The sequence below is a fragment of the Nerophis lumbriciformis genome, linkage group LG19 (assembly GCF_033978685.3).
Source record: "Nerophis lumbriciformis linkage group LG19, RoL_Nlum_v2.1, whole genome shotgun sequence".
Taxonomy (NCBI): Eukaryota; Metazoa; Chordata; class Actinopteri; order Syngnathiformes; family Syngnathidae; genus Nerophis; species Nerophis lumbriciformis.
Window position 1 is genome coordinate 2,135,673 of NC_084566.2, and position 23,047 is coordinate 2,158,719.

At 39.4% G+C, this 23,047-nt stretch overlaps 2 protein-coding genes across 7 annotated transcripts in view; one reads left to right on the forward strand and one right to left on the reverse strand.

Moving 5' to 3' along the window:
• On the forward strand, nt 1-15,140 carry eif4e2 (eukaryotic translation initiation factor 4E family member 2). Of its 5 annotated transcripts, none has more exons than XM_061979740.2 (8): nt 1-162; nt 3,933-4,044; nt 4,120-4,257; nt 7,399-7,503; nt 7,580-7,732; nt 7,810-7,950; nt 13,579-13,658; nt 13,740-15,140. In XM_061979740.2, the coding sequence occupies exons 1-7, from the start codon at nt 143-145 to the stop codon at nt 13,612-13,614; spliced, it is 705 nt and encodes a 234-aa protein (XP_061835724.1). In that variant the 5' UTR covers nt 1-142; the 3' UTR covers nt 13,615-13,658; nt 13,740-15,140. The 5 variants fall into 5 exon arrangements, with proteins under 5 accessions (XP_061835724.1, XP_061835721.1, XP_061835725.1 ...); XM_061979737.2 differs by having other exon boundaries at nt 7,810-7,946; XM_061979741.1 differs by having other exon boundaries at nt 4,120-4,141; nt 7,810-7,946.
• The window catches only part of LOC133618911 (phospholipid scramblase 1), a 13,962-nt gene continuing 5,785 nt past the window's right edge, over nt 14,871-23,047 (reverse strand). The window contains exons 6-9 of one of the 2 annotated variants that reach the window (XM_061979736.1): nt 19,802-19,913; nt 19,639-19,675; nt 19,515-19,573; nt 14,871-14,928 (exon numbers count right to left, since the gene is read on the reverse strand). In XM_061979736.1, the coding sequence (XP_061835720.1) occupies nt 14,902-14,928; nt 19,515-19,573; nt 19,639-19,675; nt 19,802-19,913 (235 nt within the window). In that variant the 3' untranslated portion in view covers nt 14,871-14,901. Of the gene's footprint in view, nt 14,929-19,514; nt 19,574-19,638; nt 19,739-19,801; nt 19,914-23,047 lie in introns of both variants that reach the window. The other variant, XM_061979735.1, reaches the window with a different exon arrangement.

A 23,047-nucleotide genomic window follows, 5' to 3' on the forward strand; every position in this document is an offset into this window, starting at 1 on the left:
CAGTCACAACTCTTGGTGTCCTAATTCTCGCACGTGAGCGCGCGCCTGTATGCGTGCGCGCTCCATCCCCAATGCTGTGCGCGCATCCGTTGCTGCGGAATTCAGGGCTGTTGGAGGCTGAGGTCGGCCGACTAAGAAAATAATGAACAACAAATTTGACGCGTAAGTAATTTGAGATGTATTCACAATGCGCGGTGGAAAACGAAGGAATGTTCCCAAGTGCGTGGTGTAAATAACTTTTGACGAGTCTTGTGTTGTTAAATGAGAGGCGTGTCTGTCAAACGACAAATGCACGCTTTTGACTACAATCAGTGTTAACCTATAAACACACACGAGTGTCGGCTTTAATTTATTTCCTATCCCTGTTTGGAACAACACATGTCACCCAAATTGAAGTATTTTGACAAGTTATCACAGAGAACTTTCTCTGTTGTTAGCTTTAGCTTAGCCCGGCTGTGCGTGCAGGCCGCAAATCCACGGTATAGAGTTGTTGAATGGCCGGGGAGTGCGTGCGCATGCTCGGCTCAAGCTTGACGCCCGCTGCGGCTTGGAAGACGGAACATGGAGCTTTGATGCGTGACGTGTGCACAGGGGCGCCGCTAGGGATTTTGGGCCCCATGAAAATAATCTTTACAGGGCCCCCAACACAGTGTCATTATTTTTTCTGTATTATAATTTCATCATCATTAGGGGCCTCTCTGGGCCCCCCTCCATCATGGGCCCCTAGAATCCGTCTCCTTTACCCCCCCTTTTCGGCGCCCCTGCGTGTGCACACTGTTCTCGTTTTATTTATTAAATAACAATTTTTGAAATTCAACGATTTGATGCATTTGCAAACAGCTAAAATTATGTACAAAGCAAACTATAACCTGCTAGCCAAGAATGTACAACAATTCTTATCAACAAAAGAGGATAAATATAACCTTAGAGTAAAATCTAATTTAAAACATTTGTATGCACGAACGACACTTAAAACCTTTAGCATATCAGTATTTGGAATTAAACTATGCAACGGAATAAGCAAAGAAATCAAACAAAGCACCAATATGATTCAGTTTAAGAGACTGTTCAATCTACAAGTCTTCACAAAGTACACAGAACAATAATTATGATGAACATTTTGAACCCTTTTTTTCTCCCTTCTTTTTTTTATTGAGACAAAGATTATTTATGTATTTTATATTTGTATGCTTACTATGGTATATTATTCATTTATTATTTTTTTGTTCACTGTTCTGTTACAGACAACAAGGACATTGGATGAAATTGCTATGGTATGAAAAGGGGTAGGATTAAATAAGCTCTGTTCTTTCTACTCCTTTTCGGACGTGCTGTAATGAAACAACTGGAATTGTGTGATGCATTACATTATATCGTATGTATGTTCCACATAAACTGATAACTGAAACTTAATGAAGGTGTGCACATGTACACTATGACAGGCATCACATCTGCAGCTCTATTTGCAGCCTGTGACACTTGAAATCATCATTAAATCACTAGAACTTACATCATGTATTGCCACAATGGCGTCAATTGTGCAATTGGATGTATACAGTATACATTTTAAAGAGCTGAATATCCAACCCTTGGAAATGTTTATTCTGTAGGATGTTGATAATGTCACTGTACACATATATTTTCGTACAATAATACCTCAACATAGAGGTAATGATACCATGTACAGGAGCGTATCTAGTCGATATTACTATGATTACATCGATATTTTTTATCGTCACAAAATCTTTTTTCTTTTTTTAAAAAAAATTCATATTATATTCATAAACTCAGGAAATACGTCCCTGGACACACAAGAACTTAAATTATGGGCCTGGGCTTTTATTGTTTTTTAGGCCCTGGATGGCTTTTCGGACCTCAGCAAAGGTAGTCCAGGTGGTCGACAGGGGGAGTGGTTGGGAAATTGGTGAAAACGTCCTGGTCAGAGGGATTTTCGGAGTTAAGGAGAGTGTTGAAATGTTCAGCCCATCTATTTAGGATCTGGGGTGTGTCCTTATAGAGGGTGACTACATCTGCCGATCTGACTGGGGTTATGTTTTTTCTCTGTGGACCATATATGGATTTGATGGCATCATAAAATCCATGGGAATTGTTGGTGTCAGCATAGAGTTGGATCTCGCTGGCTGTCTTGATCCACCAGTCATTTTACATGGCTCTGAGGGTACGCTGAACTTCGGCTCTTATGAAGGAGAGTCGAGTCTTTAGTGTGATGGATTGTGGGTTGGCCAGGTAAGCAGAATGGGCTTTGTGTTTTGCCTGGAGAAGTTTATAGATATCCGGTGCACTGTTGTCAAACCAGTCCTGATGTTTACGCCTGGTGTACCCAAGGGATTCCTCTGCTGCCTGATGGATGGCAGTCCTTAGGGAGTTCCAGCAGGTGTTGATGTCAGGGTCCAGGTGGGTATCGGGGATTGCAGACACATTTTCTGCAAGCTGTGCTCTGAGCTGGTCTACAGAGTGCTTGAATTTAAGTGCTTCACAGTTGAGTCTCTTGTTTGGTGGTGTTTTCTTCAGTTGGGGGCGGACTTCCATCTAAAATTTGGCTGAGGAGGAGCAAAACACCTGCGCAGTGAATTGATTTAAGTGGTGGTAGAAGTGCGTAGTCTCTACCCACACTGTTTTGTCTTGGCCACATGTGGCGTCCTCCAGTGGCATGAAAAGCTCATGACGACCTTCTGCCTCATGGGGTTGCAGAGGACTGCCAGAGCACCGGTCTGTTGGTGACTGCCTATTGCGGGTCCTCGCCAAAGATTTTTCATTAGGGGTTTTCTCCCGTAGCCTATAACCAAGTGGTTAGCCAGTAGGCACTGGTCAGTCGGATGGTGGTAGCCTGGATGGAGGCTAAGCTATCCACCCACGGGGGATCCTATGCTGTTTAGCCTGAGGCCGCAAGGCACACAGTTACCGGGGACTGCCACGAGGAGGCACAGCAAAGGTCTTGGTGATGGAGAGGCTATGTACTGGCGAGGAAAGACTTACGCATTCTGCTTTTCCATCGCTTGGTTCTTGATTCAACCAGCCAGCGGCAGTTCCTGGAAGCGAGAGGCATCAAGCAGCAGGCATGCAACACAGCAAGCAGCAGACAGGCATGCAACTAGGATGGCTGCACTAGACGCATCACATCACCCTGCGGGTCATACCCGCTAGCCCCCATGTTTAAGAACAGCAAAGTGGAATGTAAACATTGCTTGTGTTTTAATATGACCATGTGACTTAATTTATGACTATGATCCATTTGGTGAGGTAAAATGTGAAGGTACTTAGACTTAGGAGCGTTCTGAGAGAGTAGGTAAATAGTCCTGCTTTAGTTTTAGTTTAGATTTAACAAGCTAAAAATGCCTCTGTGATTTACCCTAAAACCAGACGAAAAGGGTTCATACAGATTGTTAGACGCTTAGTGTTCATTTAGCTGCTGGGCAACAATTTTTTCGAGTATTTTCGAGATAAAGGGAAGGTGGGACAACGGGCAGTAGTTTACTATGAGGTCAGGATCGAGGTTAGGTCTTTTGAGCAGAGGATGAATAACCACTTTTTTGAATGCTAGGGGAACAGTACCAGAGGTAAGTTAATTATATATAGCGCTGATGGTCCTGATATTACAAACAGCTCCTTGATAAGTTTCCCAGGAAGTGGGTCAAGTAAACATTTTGTTTGTTTTGTCCCATTTACAAGTCGCAGGAGTTCCTCCTAATGTTATTTCTTCAACAAGAGGGAGATTTTTTTGGAGGGCAATAAGGTATGGCAAGACATCTGCAAAATATAAAGTGAAGTGAGGAGTTAGAACTCAGCGTTCTGAGAGAGTAGGTAAATAGTACTGTTTTAGTTTAGATTTAGCAAGCTAAAAATGCCTCTGGGTAATTTTTGCTAAAGTTGATAAAAGCCAAATGCCAAGTTTGTGTTTCTATCAAACCCAGTCTGAAAGATGACGACAGCGGTGACCACGACCAGGACCAAGGCTCACCGAAAGACAGTGAGAAGGAAAACAATGAAGACGAGCACCAGGAGCAGAACTCTGCAAAGAAAAAGGTGAGCTTGTAGTGTCAAATAGCAATATACACTCATATGTGTTCGATACCACTTGAACTTTTGAACCCTCTGTAGCAGATGGTGGTACCAGGGGCAGGTGAGCACCCTCTACAGTACAACTACACATTTTGGTACTCCAGACGAAACCCAGGTCGACCAGCCAGCACTCAGAGCTACGAGCAGAACATCAAACAGATTGGCAGCTTTGCCTCGGTTCGTCCTGTCTCTTTCGGGTATTAGTAGTTGACACCCCATGTATTTACACTTTTTAACACGTGGCACTAGGGTTGTACAGTATTGCGGTACTAATGAATCAAAAATAGTACTATACTCTGTTTGAAAAGTACCGGTTTGCCATATTTTTTTACAGGCATGACGACGCGTCGTCGTCATGTTCTGACATTGCTGGTTTTACAAGCAGAGGAGCATGTTTGCCAGCGCACAATCACAGAGTACTTACAAGCAGACACAATGTGTAGACAGAAAAGGGAGAATGGAAGCATTTTGTCTTAAAAACTAAAGATAAAGGTGAAGTTATAACACTGAAATGCCCTCAGGAAGAAGTGCTTTAAAACATGGCTGCCTAGCTAGCAGCTAATGTCCATCCGCATTAGGCAGTGCTTTAGCGACTCCTAAATCACTAATCCTGGCCTCTATGGCGATAAATAAAGTACGTTTCTTACAAGTATCATCCCGGCAGGACGAGGAATAGCTAAACATGCTTCACTACACACCGTAGGAGGATACAATAGCTCACCGGCATCACAATGTAAACAAATGCCACGGGTGGCTCTACACTTTGACATCCACTGTAATGATACCAAGTACAATAGCGTATCTAGTCAATAGTACAATGATTACATCGATATTTTTCATCGACACAAAATCTTTTTTCCTTTTTTAAAAATTCATATTGTTTATAAACTCAGGAAATACGTCCCTGGACACACAAGAACTTAAATTATGACCAATGTATGATCCTGTAACTACTTGGTATCAGATCGATACCTAAATGTGTGGTATCATCCAAAACTAATGTAAAGCATCAAACAACAGAAAAATAAGTGATTATTACATTTTAACAGAAGCGTAGATAGAACATGCTGAAACAGAAAATAAGCAGATATTAACAGTAAATGAACAAGTAGATTAATAATCCATTTGTACAGCTTGTCCCTCATAATTTTGACTAAATAATAGAATCAATCAATCAATCAATCAATGTTTATTTAACTTTTTTTGGGCTCTGGAATTCATTAATAAGCCTGAGTTTATTGAACACAGATTCATTGCCGGGACATATGGTACAATACAATCAGCAAGATAGGATGGAACTAGATTGTGTAGTATTTTATACGTAAGTAGTAAAACCTTAAAGTCACATCTTAAGTGCACAGAAAGCCAGTGCAGGTGAGCCAGTATAGGCGTAATATGATCAAACTTTCTTGTTCTTGTCAAACGTCTAGCAGCAGCATTTTTTACCAACTGTAATCTTTTAATGCTAGACATAGGGAGACCCGAAAATAAAATGTTACAGTAATCGAGACGAGACGTAACGAACAAATGAATAATGATCTCAGCGTCGCTAGTGGACAAAAAGGAACACATTTTAGCGATATTACGGAGATGAAAGAAGGCCGTTTTAGTAACACTCTTGATGTGTGACTCAAAGGAGAGAGTTGGGTCAAAGATAATACCCAGATGTAATTGTTTGGTTGTCAAATGTTAAGGTGGTATTATTAAATAGATGTCGGTGTCTAGCAGGACCGATAGTCAGCATTTCCGTTTTCTTAGTGTTGAGTTGCAAAACGTTAGTGGACATTCATTGTTTATTTTCATTAAGACACGCCTCCAGCTGACTACAATCCGGCGTGTTGGTCAGCTTTAGGGGCATGTAGAGTTGGGTGTCATCAGCATAACACTGAAAGCTAACACCGTATTTGCGTATGATGTCACCTAGCGGCAGCATGTAGATGCTGAAGAGTGCAGGGCCAAGAACCGAACCCTGTGGAACCCCACACGTTACCTTAACATAGTCCGAGGTCAAGTTGTTATGGGAGACGCACTGCATCCTGTCAGTAAGATAAGAGTTAAACCAAGACAAGGCTAAGTCTGACATACCAATACGTGTTTTGATACACTCTAATAAAATATTATGATCAACGGTATCGAAAGCAGCGCTAAGATCAAGAAGCAGCAACATAGATGACGCATCAGCATCCATCATTAGCAATAGACCATTAGTAATTTTTGCGAGGGCTGTCTCCGTAGAGTGATTTGCCCTGAAACTGGATTGAAAAGGTTCACAGAGATTGTTAGACGCTAAGTGTTCATTTAGCTGCTGTGCAACAATTTTTTCGAGGATTTTCGAAATAAACGGAAGGTGGGACACTGGCCGGTAGTTTACCATGAGGTCAGGATCGAGGTTAGGTCTTTTGAGCAGAGGATGAATAACCGCTTTTTTGAATGCTAGTGGAACAGTGCCAGAGGAAAGTGATACGTTTATAATATTTAGCACTGATGGACCTAATATTACAAAAAGCTTCTTGATAAGTTTCTCAGGAAGTGGGTCAAGTAAACATGTTGTTTGTTTTATCCCATTTACACGCCGTAGCAATTCCTCTGTTATTTCATCAAAAAGAGAGAGACTATTTTGGAGGGCAGTATCCGTCGTATATACAGTCGTATCTGTGTTAATAGAACCCAGTTGTAGCTGGGATGCGTTGTCTTTAATCTCCTTTCTAATGAGTTCAATTTTCTTATTAAAGAATTATTATAAGAATGATAAACGACACAATATGTTATTGCATATGTCAGCAGACTAATTAGGAGCCTTTGTTTGTTTACTTACTACTAAAAGAAAAGTTGTCCAGGATGTGAACTATTGTATTTAAGGACAAAATTGCAAAAAGAAACATATGTTTAATGTACCCTAAGATTTATGTTTAAAATAAAGCCAATAATGCAGTTTTTTGTGGTCCTCTTTATTTAGAAAAGTATCGAAATACATTTGGTACTAGTACCGGTACCAAAATATTGGTATCGGGACGACATGTTACTCTTTGGCAGCATAATTCTCCGACTTCTTTGGACTATTCCTTTTCCTTGAGTATTGGTCCTTTCAATGAGTGCTGTCAAACTGAAGAATATTATTTCATATTGTTAGAAAAATGTACGCCGTATGCATTAATACAATGTGCCAGGTCCTTTCTGCAGTTCAGCCATGATATGAGAAAAGATGTTATAAGAAAATACATTTTCCACATGGTCTGGAGGGCATTTACTGCGGGATGGTATCAACTTATTATATCAACTTTTATTTCATCCCGTGATGCTGAACATTTTCTCCCCAAGGTGGAGCAGTTCTGGCGTTTCTACAGTCACATGATCCGACCAGGCGACATAACGGGCCACAGTGACTTCCATCTCTTCAAAGAAGGCATTAAACCCATGTGGGAGGTGAGCATCTCAGCGTATAGCGTCGATCACGGTATGATTTTCTACGGCGTCTTTTTGATGGTACGATTCTGTGCAGGACGATGCCAACAAGATGGGTGGGAGGTGTATCATCCGTCTGAGGAAAGGCTTGGCGTCGCGCTGCTGGGAGAACCTGATCCTGGCAATGCTGGGAGAGCAGTTCATGGTCGGAGAGGAGATCTGCGGCGCCGTCGTGTCCGTCAGGTTCCAGGTAGACACACGTGGCCTCAGTATTATAGAAAGAGTGTGACGCTCCTAAAAACAAATCACCTTTTTGGACCCACCCAGGAGGACATTATTTCCATCTGGAACAAAACAGCCGGCGACCGGTCTACCACGACCCGCATCAGAGATACACTGCGACGAGTCCTCAACCTTCCCCCCAACACCTTAATGGATTACAAGACACACAACGATAGCATTAAGTATGTAAGTCACTTCCTGTTTCGTTCTCTCTCACATACTCCTACTGTAAATACTTGATCTCACCACCAAAGTGAGTGCAGCCCTCACATTTCAGAAAGCATATTTATTCCACAATATTTTCTCCTGGGAAAATTATACCTCGATATTTGTCAAAGCAGTCAGTGTAGTAATAGGTCAACACACGAGTGCTGCAACCAACCAACGATTATTCTGATAGTCGATTAGTCAACGATTATCTCAACGCAGAGGTGTCAAACTCAAGGCCCGCGGGCCAGATCAGGCCCTCCACGTCATTTTATATGGCCCGCAAAAGCCTGGAAATAATTTGTGTCAATAAAATACCTTATATTTTTTTACTTTACTTTCTTATTTCCTTACTAAAGGTGTTAGTTGTTTTTTTTCCATTTTGACAGAACAAAAATTGTGTCCAATATTGCAACAAATATTAACTTATCTAACTTTTATATTAAAAATTCTAATAAATACTTAAATATCTGCTTAACTTATGATTGCAAAGTAAGTTATCCATCAAACTGTTCACTATAAAAGTGACCAATAGATTCTACTGTAAAATTTACGGAGGTTTTTACAGCATGTAAGTTGAAAAAAAAACAACCAAGGTTTTTTTTTTTGTTTAAGGAAAATTCTGTCGACTGAGCTGTCAGTTTAGTTTTTTTTCCCGTAAAATCCACGGTTGATGTTTTTACGTTGTATTACTGTAAATGGATTAACGGTACCACACAACTGGCAGCTGAGTTGCCAAAATAAAATAAAAACATTTTTCTATTTACAGTAATATGTTGTAAAAAAACAAAAAAACATATGTTTTACAGTAAAAGTCTGGCAACTAAGCTGCCAGTTTTTTCTGTAAAAAACAGTAATAAAATCCACAGATTTTTTTTACATTGTACGTTAAAAAAAAAGGTAAAATAATCAAATTCATAGGCAAATTCATAAATTATTTACTGTTACAAGCGATCCTCTATAATGGTAGCCATGACTGCGGTGTGGCCCTCAATGAAAATAAGTTTGACACCCCTGCTAGTTGACTAATTAGACAATAAAGCGAACACATATTTAATGGCTCTAATTTTTCCATTGACTTCTGCAGCCTAAGTTATTGTAGGCAAGTGCTACGAACAACAAAGATTACTAATTCTTTCATAAATATGTATTTATACTGTATCTGTGCTGTTCATTAAGCTGTTACAAAAATTAACATGACTAATAAAATGTTGTATATTCAAAAGAAAGGAAAGGCAAAGTGCTAAAAAAAACAAAAAACAATCAACCTTGTATATGTATTTAAAAAAAACAGTTAAAATAGCAGCAATGAAAACAAACAACAAAACACAATCTAACTTCCTCAAAAAGAAAAGCATTTTGTGATGTTTAAAAAACTGCACGCTGGCATATTGACTATTGATTAACTATTGGCAGTGTTAGCACTCTAGTAGACTCAATGTGTAGAATTCTATCTTTGAATAATTAACAAAATATTGGCTATTAAATGTTATGTTTAATCTAAGGATACCTCTACATTTGTGTGTGTGTGTGTGTTCAGCATTGGAAATTGACGCTGCTTTAAAAAGTACTTTCGACAAAGTTCAGCTGGCTGACTTTGGCTAAAGTTGTAGTTATATATCTCATTCTTGTTAGCTAGCCGGCAAGGTAGAAGCTAACACTCTTACCGAGGTTGAGACCGCATCCTCCCCCTAAATGTCCGACATCATGTCTCCGCTTTAAATGCTTGACTAGGTCCTAGGTCCGCGTCGTCGGCGACGCAGAACGCAGAGCTGGGATTGGTCAGTTTTTGCCGAGGAGGATATCTGAACACAAGCAAACAGACTCTGTGCTTAAAATGCACAAATGATTGTATGAAATAGGGCTGGGCGATATGGACAAAAATGTATATCTCGATATATTTTACTTAAACTCGATATTCGATATATATATATATCGATATATTTTCCCGTGAAAATATATCGGCACGCACGTCTTGAAAGGGGAGGGGGGGTTTAATAACCCATTGAGTGTTGCAAGGGAGAACAAGTAACACAACAAATAAGCGGCGTTTGGTCATTTTAACGTGAAATAAATTATAACGATATTACGATACCCCGCCTTCCGCCCGATTGTAGCTGAGATAGGCTCCAGCGCCCCCCGCGACCCCAAAGGGAATAAGCGGTAGAAAATGGATGGATGGATGGATGGATATTACGATATTTTCATAATTCATATCTTGTTTGAAAATATATCGATATATCGCCCAGCCCTAGTATGAAATTAAAACAACAGTGGTTAAACAATTGCATGACAACTTAATATCTCGTTGCACTCTAAAAAATAATTATTGAATGTGTGTTTTGTTGTCAATCTTGTGCTAACGACAGGTTTAGTTCTGAAACATATTCTCTCTCATGGGGATGGCGTGGCGAAGTTGGTAGAGAGGCCGTGTCAGCAATCGGAGAGTTGCTGGTTACTGGGGTTCAATCCCCACCTTCTACCATCCTAGTCATGTCCGTTGTGTCCTTGGGCAAGACACTTCACCCCTTGCTCCTGATGGCCGCTGGTTAGCGCCTTGCATGCCATCAGTGTGTGAATGGGTAAATGTGGAAATACTGTCAAAGCGCTTTGAGTACCTTGAAGGTAGAAAAGCGCTATACAATTTATCATTTATTATTATTTATTTATGCACGCACGTCTTTTTCTCTCACACACACTTCGCTTCTCATTTTCCGTCAATAATCTTTCAAACATTTTACAAACATTTGTGAACTCTGAACATGACCATACAGCATGTTAATTATTAAAATAGTTATTTAACAGTTTTATTTACATGATAGCTCTCTCTTGTCCCATGACCCGAACGATAAATAGCGTTGCAAATAATACTAGTGTTCTCTGCCGCGACTCGTTCAGAAGTTGCCCGGTCCATCTTTACGAATGTATTTTCCTCTGGTTTATAAGTAAAACGATTAAACCATTAAAAGTAATCTGATGATTGCGGATGATTAGTTCCAGTGTAGACAGTGTTCACAGGAAAGAAACACACAATACCTAGTCAACAACAGCTGCAGTTGCTCCTTTTGGTGACACTGCCTCTTAGTGTTTTGGAAGAAAATTACACCTCTGGTGCCATACCCCATGGAAGAACTATAAATCACACAAGACACCGTCAGGGGGGACACAAGCTACGTGATGCAAGAGTATATTCCAGGCTTTAGAATGTGACTCCTCCTGTGCAGCAAGTCAAGGGGAAGGTTCCGCCTCCCCAACAATGTTTCGCCCTGCTTTCTTGTCTGCAGGCGCCTAAATGAAGCGTTCACCCACAGAGAAATGGTTCGCACGCAGAGGCATATTTTGCGCGATGTAATGGTTCGTAAACCGAAAAGTTCAAAAAATAGAGGGTCGTAAATTGAGGTTCCACTTAACTATTCTTAACAAGTACTCTAAGGCAGATAATTCACCAAAGCTTCGCAGTTTGTGAGAGGAGTCCTCTTCCACTCCCTCATGATCAAGATGATGTTAGACACGTTTCGCTCAAGGACGCCCCACAGGTGTTCAATTGGGTTCAGGTCTGCTGCTCCATCAGATTCACTTTGGTGAGGTACTTGTCATTTTAAAGGTGCGTTTGGGCTCATTGATCATGTTGCAAATCCTTCATGCGGCCTAGTTTTTCAAGGGAGGAGCTCATGCTCTGCTTCACACTGGCGAATGCTTCACATTACATGCCGGAATATTTATTTCCCTCCGTAAACCGCAGCTCCCCAGTGCTGACAGCACCTTGATTGTCTAATAGGCAAGACACAATTATCTTGCACTTGTGCTGTCAGCTATTTAGACAACAATTATGTGTTGGCATATTTCTTAGGTATATCGAAGTTTCATTTCTGTAGCATTCTAATAAAAAGTTATACTGTCATAAAAATAGTTCCTAAAATGTGCACTCTTGTCACTTTTACCCTAAACCAGGGTATCTGCGGGGTCTTAAAAAGTCTAATAAAAGTCTTAAATCCAATAATTTGAATTTAAGGCCTTAAAATGTCTAAAATTCTCCTAAAATCTCATAAAAGGTCTTAAATACGATTTTGAAAGGTCTTAAAAATCTATTGGCGTTACTTTTATTTAAAACATTCATTAACTTCAGTGTCGCTTTGAAATATTTCGATTTTTGAGGACGCTATAACGTAACTACACAGCGGAACTAACTGTGCTGCCCGCTCAGAATTGATGGAACACCAGCAGCTATTACTGTGTGTTGACAGCTTAGTTAGCATAGCAGCGGACAAAACTTAACGAAAGACCACAGCAAAGCCAAATGACTTGCATAAGATGGGTAAGTAAAAGTTCAACGATTTGTGTCTCCTGAACAATCAATGTAATGCATGGTTGAAGCCGGTGGATGGAAACTTATAAAGTGTTTAGTACCCAGATGTGCAGCCATCAAGGAGGGAAGTGTATGTAAACATGGCGGTGAAAGTGAATGGAATGATCATGGAAAAGTCAAAAATCCGGGATAAGTCCGTGTCAAAAGATGCTGAAACACCACAAACACTTGCACAACTTTACAAAGATAAACGTAACAAAGGAGTGTTATGTGGGTTAAGTGGCGCCAATTGCCAAAGGAGATCACTGAGATGTTTAGTAGTGAACTCTTACTATGACATACAGTAAGCACACACTAAAAATGTATCTGTGGTAGTTGTGTACTCAACAGTAAAACTATAAAAAAAACATAATTCTCTTATATTATTTCTATTATTTGTTCCAATAATTTCAGGTCAGCTTCTCATGCCTAATCTTTTCTCCAAGTTTATACAGCAACTGATATTAAAAGTGGTTGCCTGTTTAGTGTTTACGCTCATCTTATTGTGGGGTGAAGAAAACAATGGAGATTTGCCAATGTCATCTTGTCATGCCTAAATAAAAACTAATAACTGTGTATTAGCAATATGTTTTCAAAAAAGTCACAAAAAACAGGTCAAAATGTATCCATACACAGCAGATACAAAATGACCTCAGCACATTTGAATGTTATCCACATGATTCACATGCAAATTATGTTTGAGGCTTGCAAGCCATAATGGCCTACCTTCTTTTTAGACAATCACACTGTCTGCACACATTGTTTTTCACAACATTGTGCAGATACAGTAGCACTGTAGATGTTTTTATCTGTTTGCTACATTCTGACAGCCGAAAAAAACATTACCAAAGTTAAGCATTTAGCTTTAGCAGAGATGCTAACAGTCCTTTTCACAGACAATTATATTGTTGGGATTTCCTCTACCATTGCTGATGTTGATCAAAACACTTGATATGAAGCACACTGCATCTTTTGCAAGAAAACACTTCTAGGGCAAATCTAAAAAATTGGCTGTTGGCTGAAGCTCCTGGTGTATTTAGTTAGCTTAACCATTTTGTTTTCCAATGTGAAAAAGCAGTGAATGAATTCATGTACTTCAAATTCATTCTTGGCCTCTGATTTTACTTTGTCGTTGTATTTTTTGTCCGTATGGATGTGAAATGGTCTTAAATTACTTTCAAGATGGTCTTAAAAAGTCTTAAATTTGACATGTTGAAACCTGCAGAGACCCTGGGGACTGACGATCTGTCACTTGTTTGCAGAGCCTGGGAAGACTTCCATGGTCTGATGAATCCTAGCGGCGGACGTTAGCCCCCGCAAAGACGCCACAGACCTCTGCAAGGTTCGGAACCGGTCCCCTTGACACTTGCTGATCTATTTGATGACTCATCACTACAAGCGTCCTTGTCGCCTCCTACTGCAGGTGTGTTTTTACACGTGACGTTGCTGTGGGCGCAAGAAGCCCCTGAGGGGGGGGGTTGATAACCTCTGCGTGGATTGACCCAAGCAAGCGACAAGAGACGAGAAAAACGTTCCTTTGTTGTGTCAGCTTGGAGACGAGCAGAAAGCCCTTTGAGCAGAAGACAAGGCGAGGGGAGCATTATTTTTAACCTGGAAGCCTCAGATGTATTTTTTTACTTTTATAGCAAGTTATAATTCAAGAGTGGACTAATGACGTTTGCCAATTTTGTCTAAACGTGGCTAAATGCATCAACTTGAATCTACTGAAGATGGGAGTTTCATCAAAATACTTTGTTTTGGGACTCAACAAAGGTTTTTACCTACAATTCCTCTAATCAATTCCAACTTTTTTTTACTGTTACTGTGTAAAAGTTATCTGTAAAAGCAGATCATTTAGAAAAAATAATGACATCGGTCTCCTATGAGAACTTAAGGAGGAGCATCCCAATGTGGGGCGGACATACACCTGGCATCTCATGAGTGGACCGCCACGCTGCCTGTATCACTGTGCCTCACGCCAACTATGTTCCCTAACTGTCAGTCTGGCCTTCACCCACTAGTCCAAGGAATGGACTACTATGCTTTAAAGACCTCAAATGGCAGGCGTAAAGACTATCTGCTATTTTGTAGTACAAGTAATGAAGCTGGGCTTGGAGTCAACGTCACCCATTGGAAGCTTGCTGGGGAAGCATCTGTCGTTCGTTGGCAAGCTGCTAACACCACTCATGTCTGGAAGAGTGTGTGTGCGTGTGCGTGTGCGTGTGTGTGTGCGTGTGTGTGCACGTGCGTGTGCGGCATGGTTGGATATTTGCTTGATGGATAATAGCAATAAATGAAAAATATGCAGCTGCTGCTAATCTGTCTGTCAAATATGTAGATTGTCAAAAAGTTCCATATAGTAAACTGCTAGTTGTCAAAACAACTTGCAAAAACGTATTTATTTGGTCTGAATAGAGGTGCTAAATTTTAATAACTTATAAGAAAAAAGATTAATTTGATACATATAAGACACATTAAATATGTTTAGAATGTAATATAATAAAAAAAGATAATGTCTCATGATATGAGTTGAAAATGTTTAATTTTTTAAAACAACATATTTCATTTGACCCATAATGACGTCTTCAGCTCATCTCAAAGAACATGTAATTCTGTGGAGAAATCAAAGAACAGCGTTGTACAATTTAATGTAGTCATGTTTCTTTCAAACTTTTTTAAACTATACATACAGTGCACCCGGAAAGTATTCACAGTGCTTCACTTTTTACACATTTTATGTTACAGCTTTATTCTAAAATGAAATAAATTCATGTTTGTCCTCAAAATTGTGCACTCTATACCCCATAATGACAATGTGAAAAGTTTTGTGTGTTTTTTTTAAAATGTTGTTCAAATTATAAAAAAATAAAAAACTAAGAAATCACATGTACATACTGTAAGTATTCACATCCTTTGCCATGAAGCTTAAAAGTGAGCTCAGGTGCATCCTGTTTCAACTGATCCTTGAGATGTTCCTACAGCTTAATTGGACTCCACCTGTGGTTGGACATGATTTGGAAAGGCACACACCTGTCTACATATAAGGTCCCACTCTTGACAGTGCAATTGCGGATCACAAACGAAGAATAAAGTCAAAGGAATTGTCTGTAGACCTCCTGAACAGGCCTGTCTGGAGGCACAAATCTGAGGAAGTGTACAGAAAAATATCTGCTGCCTTGAAGGTCCCAATGAGCACAGTGGACTCCATCATCTGTAAATGGAAGAAGTTTGGAACTACTACGGCATTTCCTAGAGCTGGCTGGCAGTTAAAACTGAAGGGCCCTAGTCATGGAGGTGACCAAGAACCCGATGGTCACTCAGTCAGAGCTACAACATTCCTCTGTAGAGAGAGGAGCCTTCAAGAAAGACAACTATCTCTGCAGCAAACCACCAAATCAGGCATGTATTGTACAAAATGATTTGCAAATCTTTTTCAACTTATATTCAATTGAATAGAATGCAAAGACAAGATATTTAATGTTCCAACTGAGAAACCTAATTTTTTTGGGCAAATAATCATTAACTTAGAATTTAATGGCAGCAACACATTGCCAAAAAGTTGTCACAGGGGCATTTTTACCACTGTGTTACATGGCCTTTCCTTTTAACAACACTCAGTAAACATTTGGGAACTGAGGAGACACATTTTTGAAGCTTTTCAGGTGGAATTATTTCCCATTCTTGCTTGATGTACAGCTTAAGTTGTTCATCAGCTTCACTGTTAATTGTCACTGCGTGGGTTCCCTCCGGGTACTCCGGCTTCCTCCCACCTCCAAAGACAGGCACCTGGGGATAGGTTGTTTGGCAACACTAAATTGGCCTTAGTGTGTAAATGTGAGTGTGAATGTTGTCTGTCTATCTGTGTTGGCCCTGCGATGAGGTGGCGACTTGTCCAGGGTGTAAAACGCCTTCCGCCCGATTGTAGCTGAGATAGGCTCCAGCGCCCCCCGCAACTCCAAAGGGAATAAGCTGTAGAAAATGGATGGATGGATGGATATACTGTAAAAGTTAGTGTTAAGGATGGTTTATATACAGTATGTGCCTGCGAATGGCCATGCTAATTTGAGTTAGCTTGTCTATGAGCTAGTCCATTGTATGTTAGCATTAAGCTAGCGGCATTACAGCTCAACCTTCATCCTGCATGATTGTATTTCTTTTTTTCAGTTTATTCCAAATTATATTATTAATCTAACGTGAGTCCTACATGTATGTGCACTTCATATGTACATTAATGCACTTTTTATGAGTGTGATTAGTTTTACACTGACTTTATTGTGAAGAATATCAACAAAACACCTGAAGTTGTTTTCTCAAATCTAACTCAAAGGACTGTTTACATATTTGGAAAACCAACTTGCAACATTCAGGGAGGGCAGAATAAAGTGTAGCCTGCGTTAACGTTTACGATAAGAAGCAACAATTGAAACTGCATTGAACAAAGAGCACAGTCTACCAAGTCAAATTCCTTGTGGTAGGACTGAATGTGATTCTGATTCTGATCAGTGGTGTGCCATCAGGGCTAGCAAGGCTTTCTCTGCTGGCCTAACATAACCAGAACTCATGATTATAATCAAATATCAAAGTCATTTTTAATTTACTTTCCCTAAATATCTCAAAGTATTCATATTCTCTTCATGTCATATTATGCTCCTTCCAGTGCTGTTGTTTTTAGGTTATAGAGTTTTTTTATCCAATCAGAATTCAGCAAGCTTATGTTGCCATGCTGTACCAAATCTGCCCGGGCCCTTCAGAATCAACAATGTCTGTGCACTGTAAGTAAACAGGCACATACAGTTGATAGATAATTGCCATAGCCAATCAGATCACGAGTTGTTGTCAGTAAGGCCTTCTCGCTGGCCTCGCGGTGAACGTGACATTTACGCGTCCTGTGATTGGATACTCACTGGTTTGAGCCACGGTGCTATGCAGATCAGCAGAGCCACACCCGGGACCGTTAGCGGATGAATTGAATGTAAACAAACAAAACACATACAGTTGATAGACAGTTGCGATAGCAGCCTATCTAGGTAGCCTGCTGTTAACGAGACTGTGATTGGATACTCACTTGTTACGCCAAAGTGAGTATCCAATCACAAGTTTCAATTCACTAAAGCAGGAAGTGTTGCACCGCAGCCATACCGGGCTAGCAGAGAAATCTCCGATACTCACTTTTTCAACCCACAAAGAAGGAGAAGAAAACGTTGATTAGGTGGCAGATATTTGCAAGGCCATTTTCAAGAAGGATATTGAAAGAGAAACTACATCTTGTGAGACAATGTTGGCCAACCCCGCAAGCTTGCTCAGTTGTCCCGACGATGTAATGGGGAAATGCTTGCCACTTCTACCTGAATCAACCGACTACGAGCGGTACCACTGGCTTATACGGCGTCTAATGGGTGCTACAAATTGTGAGTTCAAATATTTTATTTCTCTATTTTGTAAAGTTTAATGTTTTTTTTTACAATTATTGTAATTTTGACAGTACCACATAACATATGTTTTAATTGCTGATGCGGGTTTATAGATTTTTAAATGCGCCAGAAAATAACCTGTTTGGTACACTGTTGATGTGTTTCAATGGTCAGTAGTGCGTAAATGTGTTTCTGTATAGTATTTCTCCAGCAATGGTCATGTGGTGACATAAATGATGGTATTTTGAGAGGTAATCATTGAAGTCAGACATCACTGAAGGCCTAGGTGGGAAACGCACGGCCCGCCACTGATTCTGATGATATAAGAAACAAATATTAATATTATTAATGCTAATAATATTGTCTGTTTTTAAATATACATCAAACATTTGTTTATCCGTTTAAAAAAAAAAAGCATCATCCATCCATCCATTTTTCTACCGCTTATCATTACAAATCAAAATAATTATGTCATATATATGATGTCATATTGACCACCACCCCCATTATCCCAAAGCCTTTTCGCTGAATAAAAGAATGCGCATTAAAATAATGTGGGATTTGTAATATTTGCTATGAACAATAAAACACTGAATTTTAAGAACATATGAATGTCTCTCCTCTTTGCTTCCCAGACAACCTTCTCAAGATCGATCTTTTACAATAAAGCAAAATGCAACCAATGTGCAAAAAACACGGTGAAACATGAACGCAAAGGACAAAAAAAAAAAAAACGCAGATTAGTGTAATTAGTCAAATATCACTCAAAAGCGCAGCTTTTAACCATTAAAATACTTTCTGTTGTTCAAGACTTATGGTAATTTTGAAAAATGCACTGCACATCGTATTGGTGGCTCCAGTTTTGTTGATAAAGTTTAAAAAAATAAATATTTTGAGACATCCAGCGGGCGGGTTGAAAAGCTCAACAGGCAGCCCACTGGCCGTAATTTGCCAGTGCCTGCTGTAATTGCTACCAAAGGTGCAACAACAAAGTATTGAGCAAAGGCAGTTAATACTTACTGTATGTACTTTTTTTTTATTATTGTTATTACATTTGCAAAAAGCTGATACTTTTTCACATTTTTTATTATAGGTATTGTGTAGAATTTTGAGGACAAAAATGAGTTTATTCCATTTTGAAATAGGCTTTAAGATAATGTGAGAATGAGATATTTTTAAGTGATCTTTCTTAATCCATAGTCATGTTTAAAGCAGCTAGTGTGTTCCCATGTAGTGTCTCTTCTTGTGACCTCCTTGCTTTTATCTTATGTCCGCTCGTAAACTCTTTGTTTTGTCTTAAGGGCTCCTGTTTGTTGGCTCACAGAGCTGTTTTGGCCAGTTCCTTATCTGTTTTGAAGAAGCAGCTGCGCTCCTTTCTGGGCGAGAGGGGCTGTTTTCGCTCTACGTAAGGTGACTATTCTTGTTTGAATTTAGACCTTGCTTGCTGATGCTATGGTCGCGTTGTAAGGGCTGGTCTCCTAAAGCTTTAGTAAAACTTGGCCAAGTACTATTCTGTCTCGGTGGTTCTTTTTACTCAACATATGTCATCCAAAAGAACTTGGGATTGACCAGTGTGTTTTATTCCTTGAAATGAAGACTGGTCACGTAACAATAAGAAAATGTGGAGAAAATAAAGCGCTACTTATTGGATGCACTGTATACAAGTTTAATGTTTATGATAATTGTGTGAAGTCGATTGCGGATTCATTGTTTAATAAAACACTGAGTGGGAAATACAACGACGATAACAAAATAAATAGTTGTTACGCTGGCGAAAGCATGCTTACCAGTAAGAATGTGGCTGCCAGTAGCAACAGTTTGGTTTGTGAATCCATGCTCAGCGGCACTGCACACATGAAAGTGTCATTTGCTTCAATTGTGTTCCAACAAAACACTTTTGACAAAACTCACCCTCCATCCCAAAATATTCATGGTCCATGTTGTGTTCCTGTTGAAAGCCAGGCCATTTCTTCCATATGGTGCCAATGTTCTCTCCGATATTGGAGGTAATCTTATTTTGAAAAAACAGTATCTGTGCTCATGGTGCTAAAATTAACACTTATGACGATAATACCTGGAATTGTTGGTTTGACAAGCAGCGGCTTGGGCAGCACGGGCCCTGAATTCTGACTGCAGGCACTCCCTCTGCATCTTTGACTTCAATCAGGGGGGTGAACATGCTCCACCTGGCAACACACACAGTGACATTACAGCGACTATCTCCTCTAAGAACCCCGCAGTAAGCACTGGCAACCAGCCCTTGATGCTTGGTCGCTCACATTGGAAGCTGTCATGATTCCGCAGAACCAAAATATTTACACCAGGTGAACCCCTAAAACTTCCGCCAGTCCTGACTTAGACATGTTTCTGGACAATTTGAGCTACCGTATTTTCTGAACTTTAAGGCGCACTTAAAATCCTTTTTTTTTCCTCAAAACTTGACGGTGCGCCTAATGTACGGAATAATTTTGGTTGTGCTTACCGACCTCGGAGCTATTTTATTTGGTACCAGTTTGGTGACCAGTAGATGGCAGTCACATAAAATCTATGTGTAGACTGCAATATGACTCGAATAAACAACACCAACATTTTATATGTTCCATTGAAAATAGGGATGTCCGATAATGGCTTTTTGCCGATATTCCGATATTGTCCAACTCTTTAATTACTGATACAGATATCAACCGTTATATACAGTCGTGGAATTAACACATTATTATGCCTAATTTAGACAACCAGGTATAGTGAAAAATTAATCAAATAAAATAAGATCAATAAATTAAAAACATTTTCTTGAATAAAAAAGAAAGTAAAACAATATAAAAACAGTTACATAGAAACTAGTAATTAATGAAAATGAGTAAAATTAACTTAAAGGTTAGTACTATTAGTGGATCCAGCATCACGCACAATCATGTGTGCTTACGGACTGCATCCCTTGCAGACTGTATTGATATATATTGATATATAATGTAGGAACCAGAATATTAATAACAGAAAGAAACAACCCTTTTGTGTGAATGAGTGTGAATGTGGGAGGGAGGTTTTTTGGGTTGGTGCACTAATTGTAAGTGTATCTTGTGTTTCTTTATGTTGATAAAAAAAAACAATACCGATAATCAAAAAAACGATACCGATCATTTCCGATATTACATTTTAACGCATTTCTCGGCCGATAATATCGGCCTGACGATATTATCGGACATCTCTAATTGAAAATATAGAACATTACACACGGCGATCAAAATGTTTTAGTACGACTTTGGTAAGCTATGAAGCTGCACCGCTTGATAGGAGTGTTATTATGGTGTGTGTATAAGGTAAGACATATCTGGCGTTTTGTTTCGCAATATTATACAAAAGCAACTTTTCTTACCTTCTGGTATCTGCTGATCTGTATTTGGGATCTACATAAGTCCTAAAAATTTGCACGCGTCCGCGAGACACCGTAGTCCATAAGCTTCTTCTTTTTCTCTATCTTCTTGTTATGGGACATTCATCCTCCGCTGTTGCCATTTCTAATATAAAGTAGTGCAAAGTTCTAACTTATCTGTCAGTAAACTCGCCATGAAAGCGCTAAAACATACCGGTGTAGTGAGTTTACATTATTCACCCAAGGAACTTTAGTTATTAGAAAGTTCCGGTCGGACGGTTTTTCACGGGACACATTTCCGGCGTTGATGTTTCTGGATGAGGAGACGCTGCTCTGTTATTGATTGAAGTAAAGTCTGAATGTCATTAAAACAGTTAGCTCTATCTTTTGACACTTCTTCCACTCCCGTCCTTGCACGCTACACCGCTACAACAAAGATGACGGGGAGAAGACGCTGTTGAAATGGAGGCACGTAAATAAGACCGCCCACAAAATGGCGTATCCTGAAGCGACTGTCAGAAAGCGACTTGAAGATGATCTGTAAAACATCATCTATGCAACATTTTGACCAAAGAACCACCATTACATGTTATGTAGACCACAAGGAAGTCTTTTACCGTACATTTAGAAAAAAATGAGTCCTTAAAATGCGCTCTACAATCCGGTGCGCCTTATATATGAAAAAATATAGAAAATAGACCATTCATCGGCGGTGTGCCCTAAGGTCCGGAAAATACGGTACTTGAGGCTATGAGTGAAGGATGAATAATTTTGCTGTTCCCATTTAGGAAGGGTGGTGCATTCCTTCCCTGTCTGGCCAGTTGAGTGCTGTTAGTTGCAAACAGCTGCTTAGTGCAATGAACCCTCTGTGGTTTAGACCTCTGCGGGGCTCTCACTGCTATTTACTGCTCTGGAAAAAGGCTCACATGACACGAGCAGTCTGAGATAGTAAAGATGACTGTCTCAAACTGACCATAAAAAAAGCTTGAATGCTCTATTTTTGCAAATTAGATGAATAATGGAAAATAATTGCATCTTAATAAAAATGTTTTGCCCCAAACTACAATATTATAATAATGACTATGAACACCGTATTTTTGTGGAACTAATACCTCTCTTTTAGCGCTGAATAAAGACCAACTCAGAATATTTTTGCATCATATGCTAATAATTCATAACAACATTTATTTCATTATTATTTTTGGAGCAATGACAGTTAAAAAAAAAAAAAAATTAAAATCAGACTAAAATTCTTGGGCATCCAAAAGGGTCTCACTCATAAAAGTGTTAAAAATAAGTCACACTTTTTTTTAAATTGTATTTATTTTATTTTTTTAACTTTCAACACTTAAGATCAACTTAATGCAAATCTATCCGTCAATTATACATTTTTATATATATTTTTTTTCAATTTGTGTTATGTTTTTTTTTTTTGTCCAAAAAACTTTTATATGGCAAAGACCAACTGTATCAGTAATTTTCATTGGAAGGAAAACATCCACTCTTGTAATGCCACTTACATCCACAGTGGCACTAGAGAGGGTAGTAGTCGAGGAAGATGCAGTATAGAAGAAGTCACGTAAACGTAGCAATTACAATTAATTATTTTTTTGTGGGAGAAAATAAATCAAATTGTGCGGAAAGTGTGAGGTGGAAACGCATTGCATTGTGGGTCTTGCTGGACTCTGAATCGCTTATTTACATTACAAGACTCTGCCTAAAGTAGCAGTAGAGTGGAAAAACAAGTTGCTTATATATTGAAGCTATTATTTATATCTGACGTATGACACCTAAAGACTTACAAAGTGTGCAAATAAATAGATATGATCAAATTTGTATCAATCCCACAGAGATTCCCGAGCCATTTTGAGAGTTAATGATGAAGCCAGACACGTCATCGCGTGACGTAAAGGAAGGGACGGCAGATCCCTTCCTCATCAACAACAA

Bases quoted from the DNA above. Each gene is read 5' to 3' on its own strand.
- eif4e2 (XM_061979737.2), top strand. From the start codon at position 143: ATGAACAACAAATTTGACGC. The intron at 4,258-7,398 runs GTTCGTCCTGTC...TTTCTCCCCAAG, and splicing joins AGATTGGCAGCTTTGCCTCG to GTGGAGCAGTTCTGGCGTTT. The intron at 7,504-7,579 runs GTGAGCATCTCA...GATTCTGTGCAG, and splicing joins GCATTAAACCCATGTGGGAG to GACGATGCCAACAAGATGGG.